We start from the raw sequence: 20,061 nt of genomic DNA on the forward strand, positions 1-20,061 counted from the left end.
ACCGTCCAGCTTCGGCCCGTGGAAAGAGGGAGAGGGAGACGGTGGGGAGAGGGGGAGGGGGAGGGGGACCATATCTCTTGTGAATTTATTTCCTGGGAAAGCATGTGGAGTGCGGAGTGTGTGTGTGTGTGTGTGTGTGTGTCTGTGTGTGTGTGGTGGAGGGTGAAAGTATTTTACTTGAGGATAAAGATTGATGCAAATAATATTCAGATAGAGTTCAATAGGGTTAAAACAATGTGAAGTGTCTTCCTTGCCAGTTTGCTGTCTTAGGTTTTGCTTTACCTATGTTTTTCTCTGATAGAGGAAAAATAAAATAATCAATTCCCAGGGTTAAGTGACTGAGTCCCCAAGAAGATCTTAAAGAAGACAGCCATTTGCCTAAGTAGTGAAATCCCAGTTAAATTTTAGTAGCATGATCTATCTCTATGCAGAGAGGTAAAGAAAGAACCAAATGATGTCATTTGTATCTAAAAAGTACCCTTCAGTGGCAGGGCGCGGTGGCTCACGCCTGTAATCCCAGCACTTTGGGAGGCTGAGGTGGGCGGATCACGAGGTCAGAAGTTCGAGACCAGCCTAGCCAATATGGTGAAACCCCATCTCTACTAAAAATACAAAAATTAGCCGGGTGTGGTGATGTGCGACTGTAGTCCCAGCTACTCAGGAGGCTGAGGCAGAAGAATCGCTTGAACCTGGGAGGTGGAGGTTGCAGTGAGCCAAGATCGAGCCACTGCACTCCAGCCTGGGTGACAGAGCAAGACTCTCTCTCAAAAAAACAAAAAAGGACCCTTCAGTATAAGAGCTGTCCATGTAGCAGCTCTCAACTTAGTCCAGTGAGTTAAAGTGTGAGACTGGATTAGTAATCCTTTAATTTAAAGTCGTGTGACCTCAGCCAAGTGACCGTCTTCAATCCTCAGTACCCTAGGCTGCGCGAAAAGCATATGGTACAATTCCTGGCGGAATAATGTTCAATAAATATCAAATGCTATTATTATTTTGTGATTATATGAATGACCCGAGAAAGGGTCCCACCTGCATCCAAGTACATTTATACTTCTTAATAACCAAAGTGCCTTCATGAGAATGCTGGTAGAAACTGCATGAGGGTGTGTTTTTTTGCTTTTGTTTTTGTTTGAGATGGGGGTCTCACTCTGTCACTCAGGTTTGAGTGCAGCGGCGCCATCTTAGCTCACTACAATCTCTGCCTTCCAGGCTCATGTGATCCTGCCACCTCAGCCTCCCAAGAATCTGGGACCACAGGTGTGAACCACCATGCCTGGCTAATTTTTTGCCTTTTTTGGTAGAGACGGGGTTTCACCGCCTTGCCCAGGCTTGTCTTGAACTCCTGACCTCAGGTGATCCGCCCACCTCAGCCTCTCAAAGTGCTGGGATTGCAGGTGTGAGCCACTGTTCACAGCCCTGCATGAGGGTCTTTGATTACAACTGATATATTTTCTATTGTTGAGTGATGGCCTTTTTATAAGTTGTCCTTTCAGTGACACAAAGGAGGAATGTGCAACTGAGTAGAACAATTTTAGAGAAAATGTAGATTATGTGTTAATTAGACTGAAGCCGTGCCTACTTCCAGAGAGTATGAGGCAGTTTAGAAGGTAAAACACAGTATTTTACTGGGAGTAAGACAGAATTTTTATTTAGCGTATATACAGCAGAAATACAAAGGGAACAGAAAAAGCCTGGAATGAGGCAAGTGTTAAAATGGGCAGTTCTAGCAAACAGAACCAAATAAGGAACAGTGAAAACAGTGATGGGGCGGCCAACCTTGAGGAGAAATTGAGTGTTGTTTGGGGACTTTTTTTTTTGAGATGTCGCATACAGTACTTAGTGTTGGTTGGATGGATGACTCTTACATTTTCCATATAGTTATTCTGTCATAAATACTCAAACAAAATGAGGGATTTAAACTGTAATTAGAGCTCTTTTCTGAGACATCTGTCTGTAACATTTCTCTTTTTCCCACAATCAGGTGAAAATGAAATCCTTGCAACTCTGCATGCCATTTCAAGCAAAAACCAGATCTGGAGATCGTATATTGGCATGGGCTATTATAACTGCTCAGTGCCACAGACGATTTTGCGGAACTTACTGGAGAACTCAGGATGGTAATGTATTTCTCGGTTCAGGAACAGGATGACTGTGATTTGCATAATTCTTTCCATCCTCCATCTGTCCCCTTGCAGTCTCAGAGCCTCCACACTGACACCCACCTCCTAGTGCTGTCTCCAACGTCCGGGAACCTACCGGGTTTCTCTGGATCGATAAATGTTCTTGCTCAAATGTTGAGGAAATAGAAGTTTCTTCCCACTTCCAGTCCCATAAAATCTACTAGGATGCTAAATTGTGTGTGGATCTGGTCATCTCTTCCTCTTCTGCAGCTTAATTTCTGTGCTGTATTTGAGTAAGATGTGAAACCTGCAGGTGGGCAGATTCAGGCCTTTACTCCTCCTTGGAGACCCTGGGACATAGGCTACTTCTGAGCTATCTCATTGAGTCAGTGGTGTAGTCTGGGAGAGAGTCTTGGTCCACTGTCTTCTCTCAGGATTGCCCCCCGACCACCCTACCCAGACGGAGTCTTGCTGTGTATCCCAGTCTGGAGTGCAGTGGTGTGATCTTGGCTCACTGCAACCTCTGCCTCCCAGGTTGAAGCAATTCTTCTGCCTCAGCCTCCCAAGTAGCTGGGATTACAGGCACCCACAACCACCCCCGGCTAATTTTTGTATTTTTAGTAGAGATGGGGTTTCACCCTGTTGGCCAGGCTGGTCTCGAACTCCTGACCTCAGGTGATCCGCCCACTTCAGCCTCCCAAAGTGCTGGGATTACAGGCATGAGCCACTGCGCCTGGCCCTTCTGTCAGGACTTTTAAGGGGGACAGATAATTGTGTTCCCTTCCCTTCTCACCCCCAAAATTTTTGATTCACAACTGACTGACAAAAAGACATGGTGTTGGAGATCATAATATCAGCTTTATTGCTAGCACTTTCCAGAGAAAGAGAACATGTGCATTCTGTAGACAGGCTCTTCTAGAAAAGATATGAGAGAGGCCTGAGCTATGCATACTCAGTTACTTATTCCAGTCTTACTTCAACAGTTAGATAAGTCACTCCTACTTCTTCTTCTTTTTTTTTTTTTTTTTTTTTTTTTTGCCTGAGACAGAGTCTCACTCTGTTGCCGAGGCTGGAGTGCAGTGGGATGATCTTGGCTCACTGCAACCTCTGCCCTTCGAGTTCAAGTGATTCTCCTGCCTCAGCCTCCCGAGTAGCTGGGATTACAGGTGCCTGCCACTGCGCCTGGCTAATTTTTTGCATTTTTAGTAGAGACGGGGTTTCACCATCTTGGCCAGGCTGGTCTTGAACTCCTGACCTCATGATCCACCCGCCTTGGCCTCCCAGAGGGCTGGGATTACAGGCGTGAGCCACCGCGCCCAGCCAAGTCACTCCTGCTTCTAGGGGGGTGTGTGTGTGTCCATCTGTGTCTGTCTCCTGTCCACTCCGGTCCTCACTGATTGTGTGGTGTGTGTGTGTGTGTGTGTGTGTGTGTGTGTGTGTCTGTCCATCCATGTCTGTGTCTCCTGCCCACTCCGGTCCTCGCTGATAGAACAACACTGAAAGCATTTCTCCTGCATTTGAGAAAATACTTCTAGTCCACTTCCATGCTATTTTGTTGTTTTCCATTGCTGTTTGCTGTATGATGTAAAGAACCAAAAAGGCCAGGCACGGTGGCTCACACCTGTAATCCCAGCACTTTGGGAGGTTGAGGCGGGTGGATCATCTGAGATTGGGAGTTTGAGACCAGCCTGACCAACATGGAAAAACCCTGTCTCTACTAAAAATACAAAATTAGCTGGGCGTGGTGGTGCATGCCTGTAATCGCAGCTAGTTGGGAAGCTGAGGCAGGAGAATTGCTTGAACGTGGGAGGCGGAGGTTGTGGTGAGCCAAGATCGCAGCATTGCACTCCAGCCTGGGCAGTTAAGGACATGTGCCTCTGCTGTTCATTGGGAAATAATGTCTAACTGGAGGAGGAAAGGTGGGGACTCCTAGGCTCTTTTTTCCCATCTTTTTGGATTGGTGCCATTTTATACACCAGAAACACTGAGTTGAAATTTTATTTCAAATGATGAATTAGTCTTAAAAGGAAGACATCTTATTTGAAAATATAGGTGTCCACTTTTCATTTCCAGCATGGAAACAAATCAGACATAGATGGAGTATGGTGATAATTCCTAGGTGATTTTTTAAAAGTTAGTTTGTGGAAGAGGTAACTTTAATTTCTAGCAGGATCATCATGACATGAGGACAGAGTAAGTTGTTGCCTCTGCAATTTAAAGTATTCCTAGCAAGGGGCACAGATTGGCTTTTAGATTAACATATGTAAAAACCAACTTTACTTAAGGGAATGCAGGCTTCACTAAGTGGGAAATCATAAGTTGTACCAACAGGAGCTTTTGAAATACCCAAGTACATGCTCCCAATCAATGAGTGTTAACAATTTGATAAACACTTTGCATCTTTGTCTGCTTTTCCATCATTGCAAATGTAATCCTGGTGGGTGCATGTGCTTTGTCGTAGATGGAATTATTTTTATCATATCATTATAGGAGCCAGATCTCTCAGCACAATCATTCCTGTATTGCTGTCCCTGTACATAACTCTTAGTTTCAATATGCTCCACTTTATTAATAAGGGGACAGGAAAATCAAAGAACTAGTTTCTCTGTAGCGTCTGTGAATGCGTTTGCATTGATGAAGGCTTCTTTTTCATTGTGGTATTGGTAAAAATTTGAATGGTAAACTCCAAGGTTAATTTCAAAAGAAAATGGCCTGTTTCTCTTCCCCCTTAAGAAAAGCCTCAAAAGTACATGAACGGGCTGCAGCGTTCCAGCCGTCTGAATACTGGCCAGCAGCCTTTGCTCTTGGTGGCCATAAAGAATATTCACCATATTGCTTTCTGGCTGTGGGCGGATGTTAATTTACCGTAGGAGCAGCCAGTGTTTTGAGAAGGAGATGATGTTGTCCTGTACTTTTCATTTACTTTTCGGGTGCATTTTAAATACTATTTCTTTCTATTCTCTGAAAGCTGATCTGAACCAGAGAGTGATATTACACCCCACCAGCGCTGATAGGGAGGGCTGTGCACATGTGGGTGGTAGATTTCACATTATCATCCTTCTGAATGGTTTCCATAGAGATGGAACCAACAAATTCCGGAGACGTGAGGGGAAAATAAATGGATGACATAGCCTCGAAAGAAAACAAACATTTGGGCTCTTGAAAGAAAATTTACATCAGGTCTAGAATTTATTTTATGGGTTTCACTATTCCAAATTTTCAACTACTGATAACATCAGAACATTTACATTTTCCTTGTAGCTATTTCTGTTTGGTATATTTTTGTCAGCAGGATTAAAATGAGAGAATCTCAGGAGTGTTTGTCCTGCAAACCCCCATAACCCCCTTTCCCAATTCCAAAAGAATGTCACAGCCAAAATGATAGAGAACACTAATTATTTTGGGTTAAATATTAATGCCATGTTGAATATATCAAGCATCCTATTTGAGCTGAACTAAATGCCTTCTTGGATGTGCAGATACCTTTTTATATGTTAAAATATATTTAGGAACAAACCAGTTGAATTAGTCATTTGGAACATAGACATTATAGATCACAGGCACGTTTTCTTAATCACTATGTTTTACCTAATTGAGTCAAACTCTTGTAAACATGATGGCAGGCCTTTTGATAGCATTTTTCTCCTGAAATGAGGGTTATTTATCATCTCTCAGATCCAAGGCTCACTGTCCTTTAATAGATCATTGTTAAGAGCATTAACACCTGTTTAATTTCAGTAGTGCCAAAAACCTCTAGACTAATACAAGAAGTTTACATGTAAAAGGAGTGAGATTACATATTAGGCATATTTGCAAGACAACAATTTTAAAGGTCTCTACCTTTAGCAATGCTAAATAACATTAACCTCACCTTGGACTTATGAAAGGATTGAGAGAGAAATATTACATAAGGGACAGAAAAGATGTAACTAATTTGAATAAATAGTTTTTAAGTGGAAATATGTCATAATATCTAAACAGAATTCTGCAGAAGTGCTTTTAGGAAAGGTCTATCAGCATATGCTTTAAAAACTTTTTTAAAGATGAAAACGAAAAAAACTCCAACTTTTCAAGAGCCAATGGGTCATTGAAAATACTGATCCTAAGCCAGGCATGGTGGCTTGTGCCTGTGGTCCCAGCTCCTTGGGAGGCTGAGGCAGGAAGATCATGTGAGTCCAGAAGTTTGAGGCTGTTTTAGTGCCCAATAATCGCACAGGTGAACAGCCACTGCACTCCAGCCTGGGTAGCATAGCACAAGCCTGTATACAAACAACAGAAAAGAAAATCCTGATTAGGCCAGGTGCGGTGGCTCACGCCTGTATCCCAGCACTTTGGGAGGCCGAGGTGGGCAGATCACTTGAGGTCAGGTGTTCAAGACCAGCCTGGCCAACATGGCAAAACCCTATCTCTACAAAAAATACAAAAAAAATTAGCCAGGCCTAGTGATAGGCACCTGTAATCTCAGATATTTGGGAGGCTGAAGCAGGAGAATCACTTGAACCCAGGAAGAGAAGACTGCAGTGAGTGGAGATTGCACCACTGCACTCCAGCCTGGGTGACAGTGAGACTCCGTTTCAATAAAAAAGAAAATACTGGTTATATACTAGGTCTTTTTTTTTTTTTTTTTTTAAGACAGGGTCTCCGTCTGTCACCTGGACTAGCGTACAGTGGTGCTCTAATAGCTCACTGTAAACTGGAACTCCTTGGCTCACGTAATCCTCCTGCCTCAGCCTCCTGAGTAGGTGGGACTTACAGGCCCCTCGCCAGGCTAATTTTTTTTTTTTTAATTTTTAGTAGAGACAAGGTTTCTCTGTGTTGCCCAGGCTGATCTTGAACTACTTGCCCCAAGAGATTTTCCTCCCTAAGTGCTGACAGGTGTGAGCCACCACACCTGGCCTGTATACTGAGTCTTAAAACATTCACAGACACATATAGACAGAAAGCTAGGGATTTTAAAAGTTTTTGAATGTCTTATGAATTCAAAATATCTTACAGATGCTTATTTACAGTTGCTATTATTCACTTGAATAACCTTTGGACAGTACATTAGTCTGATTTGAGCATTAAGAAAAATCTCTCATATAGGTGATGTTATTTCCGTTGAGAGGCAAGAGATATTGGCTAGTTTAGTTATTTATCCCAGTTCACAAGTACACTCATGCCCTGCGTAGTGATATTTTGGTCAGTGACAGATTGTGTATATGACAGTGGTCCCATAAAATTGTAATTCTGTATTTTTACTGTACCTTTTCTGTATTTAGAAACACAAATACTTAACCATTGTTTTACAATTGCCTATAGTATTCAGTACAGTAACATGCTGTACATGTTGGTAGCCTGGGAGTGATAGGCTATATCACATAGCCTAGGTGTGTAGTAGGCTATACCTTCTAAGTACATGTAAGTACACTCTATGAGGTTCACACAACAATGACTAAATCACCTAATGATGTATTTCTCAGAGCATATTTCTGTTAAGCCATGCATGACTGTAGAAAATTAATAAGATTAAGGCTTGGCACAGTGGCTCACTCCTGTTATCCCAGCAATTTGTGAAGCTGAGGTGGAAGGATCACTTGAGCCCAGGAATTTGAGACCAGCCTGGACAACATAGTGAAACCCTGTCCCTACAAAAAAAAAAAAAAAAAAAAAAAGATTGAAACCCAGGGCTTCAGCTGGGCATGGTGGCTCACGCCTGTATTCCCAACATTTTGGGAGGCTGAGGTGGGTGGGTCGTTGACCCCAGGAGTTTGAGACCAGCCTGGCCAACATGGTGAAACTCCATCCCTACAAAAAAATATAAAAATTAGCTGGGCGTGGTGGTGCATGCCTGTAGTCCCAGCCACTCGGGAGGTTGAGGTGGGAGGATTGCTTGAGCCCAGGAGGTGGAGGTTGCAGTGAGCCAAGATCAGGCCACTGCACTCCAGTCTGTGTGACAGAGCAAGACTCTGTCTCAAAAAACAAAACAAAAACCAAAACCCAGTGCTTCTTAATACGTAGTAGTTTTGAAGATGCAAGGATATCTGTGAATCACTGTAGTGTTTAAGAGAATGCAGACAGATATGCTCTTTCTGGAGAGGAACATGGTACTATGCGCTGGGAGCCTTAGAACTCATTATCAGGCTGGGCGTGATAATTACACATGACTCACGCCTGTAATCCCAGCACTTTGGGAGGCCAGGGTGGGCAGATCACCTGAGGTCAGGAGTTCGAGACCAGCCTGGCCAACATGGTGAAACCCTATCTCAACTAAAAATACAAAATTTAGCTGGGTGTGGTGTCACGCACCTATAATCCCAGCTACTCAGGAGGCTGAGGCAGGAGAATGGCTTGAACCCAAGAGGTGGAGGTTGCACTGGGCCGAGATCGTGCCACTGCACTCCAGCCTGGGTGACAGAGCAAGACTCTATCTAAAAAAAAATAAAAACCCCAAAAAACGAGTTATCATATATAATTTGGAATTCTACTTCTAAGAATGTATCCTTAGACAAAGATAAAGATCTTAACTATTATGCTATTTCTAATATTTGAAATCAAAAGTATTCAACTGGAAGGAACTCGTTAAATAAATTAAGATTTACATGAAGAAATTATAACTTAAATAATTTATTTCATAAGTTATTTAATACCATAGAGCAGTTAAAATCATGTTTTTGAATAGTATTTAAAGATGTTATGTTAGACATTGTTCATGGAATAATGTTAACTGAAAAAAGTTAAGATACAAAAACTTCTTTTATTTTTAGTAGAGACAGAGTCTCGCTATGTTGCCCAGGCTGGTCTCGAACTCCTGGTGCAAGTGATCCTCCCACCTTGGCCTCCCAAAGTGTTGGTATTACAGATGTAAGCCTCCACGCCTGGCCAGTACTACTTTTAGTATAAATAGATTATGATGTAGAAAAGAGATTGGAAAAAATGCACCTGAATGTTAACTGTAGTTATGTTAAAGTTTGGAAATTAAGTGATTTTATTTTCTCAATAGTTATCTGAATTTTCCAACTTGTTACAAAGAACATGTATAACATAATCATAAAAAAGGTGGTAAATGTGTTCCTGACCCATAAGAGATGGTTAATAAATGGTAGCTGGTTTCTTTAACATTTGGAACATACAATAAAAAGAAAATTTAGTGTTAATCATCTTACCTCCCAGAGAAAACCAGCTTACATTTCGGTTCATCTACTTGTTTTTACAAACTTATAAAAATGAGAACGTTTTGTATTTTATGTATTTATTTTCTGAGACAGAGTCTCACTCCTGTCACCCATGCGGGAGTGCAGAGGCATGATCATGGCTCATTGCAGCCTCAACCTATCCTCCAGCCTCATGGTTATTTTTTGATTTTTGAGATGGAGTCTCGCTCTGTCACCCAGGCTGGAGTGCAGTGGCATGATCTTGGCTCACTGCAACCTCCGCCTTCTGGTTTCAAGCGATTCTTCTGCCTCAGCCTCCCAAGTAGCTGGGACTACAAGCACGTGCCAGCACACCCAGCTAATTTTTGTATTCTTAGTAGAGACGGGGTTTCACCATATTGGCCAGGCTCGTCTCGAACTCCTGACCTCGTGATCCGCCTCCTCAGCCTCCCAGCGTGCTGGGATTACTTACAGGCATGAGCCACTGTGCCTGGCCTGATTTTTTTGTAGAGGTGAGGTCTCATATGTTGCCCAGGCTAGTCTCAAATTCCTGGGCTCGAGTGATTGCCCACCTCAGCCTCCCAGAGTGCAAGGGTTACAGGTGTGAGCCACCATGCCCAGCCTCCATCTACTTTTCTTTCATCTACTTTTCTTTCTTTCTTTTTTGAAAGCTTTGAAACCAACATCTTCTTATCTTTGACCGGGAGTGTGGTGGGGAGGTTGCCTTTCCAAGCAGTACAATATCGAGACTTTGAAATAATTTCCTGAGACTTGTATTGGGGTGTTGGTGTGCGGCTATGTGTATGTGTGTGTGTGTGTATGTGTGTGAGAGAGAGAGAGAGAAAGAGTGTGTGTGAGAGAGAGTGTGTGTTTGTGTGTGTGTGAGAGAGTGAGTGTGTGTGTGTGTAGACAACAGAATGGATTTTTGCTTGAACAGACTGGCTTAGCAACTGTAAATTAGTTTGCCTGATTCTAAGTGGGTGGTGAACTGGAATGAATGAGGCACACAATACATGGTGTAGGCAAATAGAAAGGGAAATCTGAACAGAAATGGGGTCATACAAAAGGCATAGACAACAGGCAGGCAGTTGTGATCTTGAATCATACAAGATCTACACACATGGCTTGACACCGTGAAGACAGATGTGGCACTACTCCAGCCAAGTGCTTAGATTGCTTGGGTAATAAAAAACTTTCATTTTACTCGGAATCATTATTTGTCGTGTAGAAACACATACACATGCAGGAATACACACATACAAGCTAGTCCGTCTGATAAATAGGAAAGACTTAGTATATCCATAAAGACAGACAGAGGATATACAACAGGAAGAGAGAGAATAATGTTCCAAAGAATTCATCACAGCACAGAAAACAACAGAAAAATCAAGCAGTGTCTGCTAAAAAGGAAATGATAATTAGACAATGTGAATATAATACTATGCATTCATTGAAAATGATGCTGTAAAAAATATTTGCTGATGTGGGAGATGTTCATGATGTACTAATTTTTTTTTTTTTTTTTGAGACGGAGTCTTGCTCTGTTGCCCAGGCTGGAGTACAGTGGCGTGATCTCAGCTCACTGCAACCTCCGCCCCACGGGTTTAAGCGATTCTCCTGCCTCAGCCTCCCGAGTAGCTGGGACTACAGGCACGTGCCACCACGCCTGGCTAATTTTTTGTAATTTTAGTAGAGACGGGTTTCACCATGTTAGCCAGGATGGTCTCGATTTCCTGACCTTGTGATCTGCCTGCCTTGACCTCCCAAGTAAAATAGGTGAGGTGTGGTAGCTCTCGCCTGTAAGGATGAAGGAACTAAATTGGCTAACTCACATATCCAAAGCCACATTCTTGGCTAATAATTGAAGGAGATAAAGTTAGAATCCATGTTTACGTTGCCTTCTAAACATTTCCATCCTGGAATTTCAATAGCCATAAGAGTTAACTGCCGTGGACTCTTAGTAACTGGATAATGAGAATTCTTAAGTAGACCTCTATTAATTTCTTAGCATGTAGAACTTCTCCTGGTTAACATAAAACAAATATCCAAATAAATAAATAAAATGTTTGAGTATTACATGTTAGATTCTTGGATGCTTTCCTATTGTAAAATGTGAATGAGGTCTTTTATCTAGGAGAAAGATAATAGCAAATGAAATTTCTGTTTATGATATTATAGGTAGCATCAAGTGCAGTGGCTCATGCCTATAATCCCAGCATGTTGGCAGGCCGAGGCAGGTGGATTGCTTGAGCTCAGGAGTTCAAGACCAGCTTGGGCAACATGACAAAACCCTGGCTGTACAAAGAATACAAAAATTAGCCGAGCGTGATGGCATGTGCTTGTTGTCCCAGCCACTTTGGAGACTTAGGCCAGAGGATCTCTTGAGCCTTGTACATTGAGGCTCAGTGAGTCGTGATCATGCTATTGCACTCCAGCCTGGGTGACAGAGCGAGACCCTGTCTCAAAAACAAACAAACAAACAAACAAGCGAGACCCTGTCTCAAAAACAAACAAACAAAAAACAAAAAAACAAGAACACCAGAGAGATAGAAAAATAAGTACTGCTTATCCCCAAACAAAGAGTAATATTGTTACTATGATTTTATTCTAAGCTTCTTTACAAAGGCCAAAAAGAAGCTTACTGATGTGTTATGTAATTCTCCTCAAGATAGGCAAATTATTTTCAGGTACTGAATTCTGAAATGATAGCATTTTGTGTGCTTCTCTAAACAGCAGAGTCAGTTTGGACAAGACCTTTTGTTTCCCTTGCAGGATCACCCAGTATACTCCATACCAGCCTGAGGTGTCTCAGGGGAGGCTGGAGAGTTTACTCAACTACCAGACCATGGTGTGTGACATCACAGGCCTGGACATGGCCAATGCATCCCTGCTGGATGAGGGGACTGCAGCTGCAGAGGCACTGCAGCTGTGCTACAGGTGAGAGGCCTCTCAAAGTGCTGGAATTCCAGGTGTGGGCCACCTCGCCTGGCCTTGTTTTCTTTCTATAGTATATTGTGAGTATTACTTTAGTCAGCTTTCTAGAGTATGACTTTTCAAAGAAACTGAAAAACTCAAGAGGTTCAAAAACCTAGAGGTTGGATATTCCCTCTCAGGGTCCTTCTTGGTGTCTCCACCCGGATTTTGGTTGCGGTTGGGGAAGATCAGACGGGAGGGCTGAGGTTGGCAGGCAAGGGGTAAAGACATGTGCATATTTGGTGAGGGGACTATTTTTGGGAGGAAGGACAGGGAGCCGGTGCCAGGTCCCCCACTGGGAAGTGCTGGCATGGGGAAGCAGCCAAGCGCAGGCCTGGGGGCTGCGAGGGTGGCTCCAGGGGCCAGCAGGGTTGTTCAGGGGACAGGGTGAGGTCTCTCAAGGCAGGGCAGTGAGGCTAGGGTGGCAACGTGACCTTAAACAGCTGACTCGGCACCTAGCTTTGTGAGGGCAGAGGGCGGGAGCAGGGGAGGGGGAAGCTCAATTAGTAGTGGACTTTGGATAGATGTGGCTGGGGGTGGGGGTGAGGGTGTTTCGAGGGCAGGTGTGGGTCAGACATGAGGATCCCCCCATAACACACACACATGACTGAGCGCCCGGGAGCCTCTCCGTTGTTCCAAACCTTGGCAGCATAGCTGAGTGTAAAGGCATGAGGGTCTCTGTTTGGTGGGGTTGTAAGAGGGTAGTGACAAAGGTCCTGGCACTGTGGTCAAGGGTGGATTCTCAGGCCCATAGAGTAGGACTTCTATTATCTCCACGGCACTTAATGGAAGTGCCATAATTTATTTAATCTCTCGTCTATTACACATATAGTTTATTTCCGTCTCTTACTGTTATTAATAGTACTTCATGTGCATCCTTATAATAAATCTTTGTCAAAACTTCTGATTATTTCCTGAAGAGCCATTTCTAGAAGTGGACTTACTGAATCAGGATGGTTCTCCAGTTCTTCTCCTTCCCTTATTTGCCTTGCCAGTACTTAGGAGTGTACCTTCCTGGTAGAATTCTCATGTTAGATGGTCATCTGGTTGGGAAAGATGCACACATGCTTGCTGTGTCTTAGGTTTTGCGCCCCTAGCCCTGAATGCCCATGTAAGCCTCTTTTTTGGCTTATGCAGAGTTGGGGTGGGGAGTGAGCTCCATACTTGCTCAGCAGGTTTAGAGGCCTCTGATGCATTCCAGCCATAGGCCTTTCTGATTCCTGAGCAGCCGTTGGGGGTGGGTTCAGGTTCTCCCTTCTGTCAGGGACACACAGCAACAAAAGAGTGCCATCCACCCACCTCTCTGGTTATTATTCTCAGCTTTTCGCTAATTTTCACCTTCCCTCTTTTTTAAAAAAGTTGCTTTTTATCTTATTTCATTTATTTATTTATTATTAATTAATTAATTTATTTATTTGAGACGGAGTCTCGCTGTTTCGCCTGGGCTGCAGTACAGTGGCGTGATCTCTGCTCACTGCAAGCTCCGCCTCCCGGGTTCACGCCATTCCCCTGCCTCAGCCTTCCAAGTAGCTGGGACCACAGGTGCCTGCCACCACGCCCGGCTAATTTTTTTTTTTTTTTGTATTTTTAGTAGAGATGGGGTTTCACCGTGTTAGCCAGGAGGGTCTCGATCTCCTGACCTCGTGATCCGCCCACCTCGGCCTCCCAAATTGCTGGGATTATAGGCGTGAGCCACCGCGCCCGGCCGAGTTAATTTATTTGTTTTAATTATTTTTTTTTATGAAACAGAGTATTGCTCTGTCGCCCAGGCTGGAGTGCAGTGGCGCTATCTCGGCTCACTGCAAGCTCCACCTCCTGGGTTCACGTCATTCTCCTGCCTCAGCCTCCCGAGTAGCTGGGACTACAGGTGTCTGCCATCACGCCCGGCTAAGGGTTTTTTTTTTTTTTTTTTTGTATTTTTAGTAGAGATGGGGTTTCACCGTGTTAGCCAGGAGGGTCTCGATCTCCTGACCTCGTGATCTGCCCACCTCGGCCCCCCAAAGTGCTGGGATTACAGGCGTGAAGCACCCCGCCCGGCCCTCAATTGTTTTTTTGAGGCAGGGTTTGACTTTGTCCCCCAGGCTGGTGTGCACGATCTCAGCTCACTGTAGCCTTGACTTCCCCAGTTCAAGTAATCCTCTTGCCTCATCCCCCCAAGCAGCTGGGACTATAGGCCCATGCCACCATGCCCAGCTAATTTTTGTATTTTTTGTAGAGATAGGGTTTTGCCATGTTGCCCAGGCTGGTCTTGAACGCCTGAGCTCGAGCAATCCACCCACCTCAGCCTCCCAAAGTATAAGGATTACAGGCGTGAGCCACCATGACCGGCCAATTTTATTTTTTTAATACAAAAATTGGCTGGGCATGGTGGCACATGCCCGTAGTCCCAACTATGTGTGGGCGGGGTGCTGAGGTGGAAGGAGCACTTGAACCCGGGAGGTCGAGGTTGCAGTGAGCTGTGATGGTGCTACTGCACTCCAGCCTGAGCGATAGACCGAGACCCTGTTCTCCCCCCAACAAAAATAAAATAAAAATAAATAAACTATTTTATTTATTAATTTATGTATGTATGTATGTATGTATTTATTTAAGACAGAATCTCGCTCTGTGGCCTGGACTGGAGTGCAGTGAGGCGATCTTGGCTCACTGCAACCTCTGCCTCCCGGGTTCAAGCAATTCTCCTGCCTCATCCTCCCGAGTAGTGGGATTACAGGCGTGCACCACCATGCCTGGCTAAGTTTTGTAGTTTTAGTAGAGCTGGGGTTTTGCTGTGTTGGCCAGGCTGGTCTTGAACTCCTGACCTCAGGTGATCCACGCACCTCGGACTCCTGTAGTGCTGGGATTACAGGTGTGAGCCACCGCACCTGTCCAGTTTACACTTGTATCTAATCACTGTCCTTTGGTTTATTTTCTTTTTCCTCATGGTATATTGAAACATTTTGAACCATTTTTAAAAAATTGTTATTGAATAAACGTAGAAATTGAACCATCTTAAGACTGACTTTCTAAATGGGGTTAGAATGGGAATTGGATCTATGAGGAATGCTAATCAGTAAATGCCATTAGTTACTGATGACTCAATTTAAAAAAAATTTTTTTTTTTTGAGACAGAGTTTTGCTCTTCTTACGCAGGATGGAGTGCAGCAGTGGTGCAATCTTGGCTCACTGCAACCTCAGCCTCCCTGGTTCAAGCGATTCTTTGGCCTCACCCTCCCAAGTAGCCGGGATTACAGGCATGCACCGGCTAATTTTGTATTTTTAGTAGAGACGAGGTTTTATCACGTTGGCCAGGCTGGTCTTGAACTCCTGACCTCAGGTAATCTGCCCGCCTCGGCCTCCCAAAGTGCTGGGATTATAGGCATGAGCCACTGCACCCGGCCTACTCAGTATTTTTTATACTGTGCTTAGACTTCCCCTCGGTACTATGTTTGCTTTGCATTCTTAGAAGATAGTCCTATTTATTTAATGTTCATGTTGGAATGTGCTTTTTCTTTTCAACAGACACAACAAGAGGAGGAAATTTTTTGTTGACCCCCGTTGCCACCCACAGACAATAGCTGTTGTCCAGACTCGAGCCAAGTAATTAATTTGATTCGTGTTTTAAACTCAGTATAATGTCATGTTCATCTCTGCTGTTTCTTTCTCTTTCTCACTTCCAAACTGATTGGAGGTGAATCTGAAACAGGGTTTTTTGCTGTTTAAATTGGGGTTGCTGAGTTTTGCCTTACCTCTCACTTTCTTCTGGGGATCTCTCTGGTAAGTAAACTGTGTCAGAATTGAGTGGGGAAATACACAATTGCCATTGCTTTATAGTAAGTTGTGTTTTGTTTTCTTCTTCTTTTTTTTTTTTTTTTTGAGACGGAGTCTCGGTCTGTCGTCCAGGCTGGAGTGCAGTTGAGGGAACCTAGGCTCACTGCAAGCTCCGCCTCCCGAGTTCACGCCATTCTCCTGCCTCAGCCTCCCGAGTTGCTGGGACTACAGGTGCCCGCCACCATGCCTGGCTAATTTTTTTTTGTATTTTTAGTAGAGACGGAGTTTCACCGTGTTAGCCAGGATGGTCTTGATCTCCTGACCTCGTGATCCGCCCACCTCTGCCTCCCAAAGTCCTGGGATTACAGGCTTAAGCCACTGCGCCCGGCCCGTTTTGTTTTCTTTTTGTAGAAAGAATAAAAATATTGTTTTGATCAGGTTTTGGAACGTTTGAAAAACAGAGAAAAATGGGACTCACATACAACTGTTAAGATTTTGTGTGTATTCCTTGCAAACGTAGTTTACAGAGGGTGTGCAGAGTCCCTAGGTGAGATGCTATGTAGTTTAAAGTGTAGTACTTTTCTTTCGTGCCGTAATCAGGTAAAACAATCCTCGCAACAACCACTATTGGTAGATATTTGCTTTCCCTTTGTAAAAGTTAAGCATTCTTCCCCCTACGCATACCACTATCCCTTCAGAGGGGGGGTTTCTGACATATAATTGGCATTAGTTCAGGAATCTAAGGAAGTTCTTCCTCCTTGTCTTACTTATGGTTTTCCATTCGCTTAAGGGTAATCCCAGTGAGGTGCTGGCTCTGTTGTTACAAATATTGGCTCATTAGCCCTAGGAAGCAATGCTCTTGGGCCTCTCTCAGGAGTAGATTGTGACAGGAAAGGGCAAAGGGGAGTCAGAGGATAGAAGAGAGGAACAGAAGCAGAGCTGTTGGATGCGCTTGAGTTGCTGTGATGTAGTTACCACTGAAGTGCCTGGTGTGGGATGGGATGTGGGCAGGGGTGGGAGGCCACTGTGGGAGGGCACAGAAAATGAATGCTGTCTTACTGGAAAAGAAATGTTAATTAATTTTCCCTTATAAACCAAAAGCACGATTGTTCTTTGTTGTCTGTCTTTCCAGATATACTGGAGTCCTCACTGAGCTGAAGTTACCCTGTGAAATGGACTTCAGTGGAAAAGATGTCAGCGGAGTGTTGTTCCAGTACCCAGACACGGAGGGGAAGGTGGAAGACTTTACGGAACTCGTGGAGAGAGCTCATCAGAGTGGGGTAGGTATACCTTTCTTGTGGGGGGTCCGTGGAGGCGTATCCCAACTTGTATCTGTCTACCTATCTCTCTCTCTGTCTTTTCATGTGCCTTAATTTCTTTACCATTATCACATGGAATGGTAAAACTCTCCTTCCTGAGTCCTTGCTGCTACTTTTTTCTGTTCCTGGATTCCTGGCACATGGTGGGCACTCAGTATGTATTTACTGAATGAATGAATGAGCAATGGAGTTCACAGGATGTGAACACACTCTGCCCGTCTTCCTGTAGTTAAGATAATTTGCTACTCTCCCACTACTCTCAGGGAAAGGTAGCAACCTTGTTCCTTTTCTCTCACTTCCTTTCTAGAGCCTGGCCTGCTGTGCTACTGACCTTTTAGCTTTGTGCATCTTGAGGCCACCTGGAGAATTTGGGGTAGACATCGCCCTGGGCAGCTCCCAGAGATTTGGAGTGCCACTGGGCTATGGGGGACCCCACGCAGCATTTTTTGCTGTCCGAGAAAGCTTGGTGAGAATGATGCCTGGAAGAATGGTGGGGGTAACAAGGTAAAGGGGCTCATGTTTCTCTACTTTTATTGTGATTATGATTTCCCTGATTTCTTCTGATCACAAATGTTGATTTCTATCTGAATTCAACTGGGCCATGTTGAGTCAGTTAAGGAAATGTACAACATAGATTCAGAAGAACAATTCTGTTTGGGATATGAGCTAGTACTTCTCAAATACTATAAATTTGTAAATTTTTGAAAAATTTTGTGTATAATTTACAAAGTATCGAAGTCATATAACGCATTTGCTTAGACTGATGGACGCCTCGAAAGACTAAATATTTTAGGCATGTTTTGTGTCTCGACAGTTTCGTTCTCAAAAGCATTATGCCACATGGCTCTGTAAAGACAAATGCACTGAGACTGCAAAGCACACACTGACTTTGCTTCGCGTTCCTTCCTAGAGGCTTCCGCCACGTGGCCATTTGAGTAATTTCCAAATTTCCAAATGTACTTTCCTGACTGCTTCTCATTGGTGAAACTTCTCAGATTAAAAACGTAGATGTTCAGAAGTAGTCTTTGTTCCTTAAAAAAAAAAAAAGAAAAGAAAAGAAAAGAAAAAAAAGGGCTTGGTGCGGTGGCTCACATCTGTAATCCCAGCATTCTGGGAGGCTGAGTCAGGCAGATCACAAGGTCAGGAGTCCCAGACCAGCCTGGCCAATATGGTGAAACCCTGTCTTTACTAAAAATACAAAAATTAGGTGGGCGTGGTGGTGGGCGCCTGTAGTCCCAGCTACTTGGGAGGCTGAGGCAGGAGAATCACTTGAACCACGGAGGTGGAGGTTGCAGTGAGCCGAGATCGTGCTGCTGCACTCCAGTTTGGGTGCAGAGCGAGACTCCCTCTCAAAAAAAAAAAAAAGGAAAAAAAAGGAGCGGGGGACCTAGATGCATTCCAGGATTATTACTGGGGAAATTTAGAAAAAAGAAATTATGTTTTTGACCTTTGATGAAAGCTGGACTTTAATATAAGTGAGTAGGCTGAATTAGTGAATGATGTGATGATAATGTGAAGTGTGTTTTTTTTTAATTTTATTTATTTATTTATTTATTTATTTATTTTGAGACCAAGTCTCACTCCATCACCCAGGCTGGAGTGCAGTGGTGTAAACATGGCCACTGTGTCCAACTAATTTTTTAAATTTTTTTGTAAAAACAGGGTTTCACCATATTGCTCAGGCTGGTCTTAGGGCTCAAGTGATCTGCCCACCCCAGCCTCCCAAAATGCTGGGATTACCAGGTGTAAGCCACTGTGCCTGGCCCCTGTATACTTTAAATCATCTTATTAACACCTAATGTTATGCAATAGTTGTTACACTGTATTGTTTTTAAAAATTTGTGTGATTTGTTTTTTTTTTTTTTTTTTTTTTTTTTGAGACGGAGTCTCACTCTGTCACCCAGGTTGGAGTGCAGTGGTACGATCTTGGCTCACTGCAACCTCTGTCTCCCAGGTTCAAGTGATTCTTGAGCCTCAGCCTCCCAAGTAACTGGGATTACAGGTGCCTGTCACCATGTCTGGCTAATTTTTGTGTTTTTAGTAGAGACGGGGTTTCACCATGTTGGCCAGGCTGGTCTCAAACTCTGGACCTCAGGTGATCCGCCCACCTTGGCCCCCCAAAGTGCTGGGATTATAGACATGAGCCACCATGCCCGGCTCATAAAATTTGTGTGATTTTTAATTGTTGTATTATTTTTTATTTTTTTGAATGTTTTCAGTCCGTGATTGGTGGAATCTGTGGTGTAGAATCCACAGAGAGCCAAGTCTTTTCAATTTTGTCAGATATTTCCACTTTTCCTGTGTCTCCTAAGAAGTTCAGAGTGAAACTTAATCCTCCCAGTCACCATTATTGTATTTGTCTGGGAAATTCCTGCAAAATTTTCTTTCAAAATTCCTAGACTTATTGTATATATCTTGGTGTCTCAGAGTACAGTCTAAAAATCAGTAATCCTGCTGGGCACAGTGGCTCATGCCTGTAATCCCAGCACTTTTGGGAGGCCAAGGCAGGCGGATCACCTGAGGCCAGGAGTTCAAGACCAGCCTGGCCAACATGGTGAAATCCCATCTTTACTAAAAATACAAAAATTAGCTGGGCGTGGTGTCAGGAGGCTGATGCAGTAGAATCGTTTGAAACCAGAAGGCAGAGGTTGCAGTGAGCCGAGATTGCGCCATTGCACTCCAGCCTGGGCGAACGAGCGAAAATCCGTCTCAAAAAAAAAAAAAAAAATCAGTAATCATGTTTAGATGAGGAACGTTTAGAAATTG

At 43.7% G+C, this 20,061-nt stretch overlaps 1 protein-coding gene across 2 annotated transcripts in view; it reads left to right on the forward strand.

Moving 5' to 3' along the window:
• GLDC (glycine decarboxylase) overlaps window positions 1–20,061 on the forward strand; it is a 109,585-nt gene that overhangs the window by 23,716 nt on the left and 65,808 nt on the right. For both annotated transcript variants that reach the window (XM_003846098.6, XM_055092174.2), the window contains exons 3-7: window positions 1,982–2,117; window positions 12,026–12,190; window positions 15,728–15,805; window positions 17,109–17,256; window positions 17,603–17,799. In XM_003846098.6, coding sequence (XP_003846146.2) covers window positions 1,982–2,117; window positions 12,026–12,190; window positions 15,728–15,805; window positions 17,109–17,256; window positions 17,603–17,799 — 724 coding nt within the window. The remainder of the gene's footprint in view (window positions 1–1,981; window positions 2,118–12,025; window positions 12,191–15,727; window positions 15,806–17,108; window positions 17,257–17,602; window positions 17,800–20,061) is intronic.

This window comes from Pan paniscus, chromosome 11 (genome assembly GCF_029289425.2).
Source record: "Pan paniscus chromosome 11, NHGRI_mPanPan1-v2.0_pri, whole genome shotgun sequence".
NCBI lineage: Eukaryota > Metazoa > Chordata > Mammalia > Primates > Hominidae > Pan > Pan paniscus.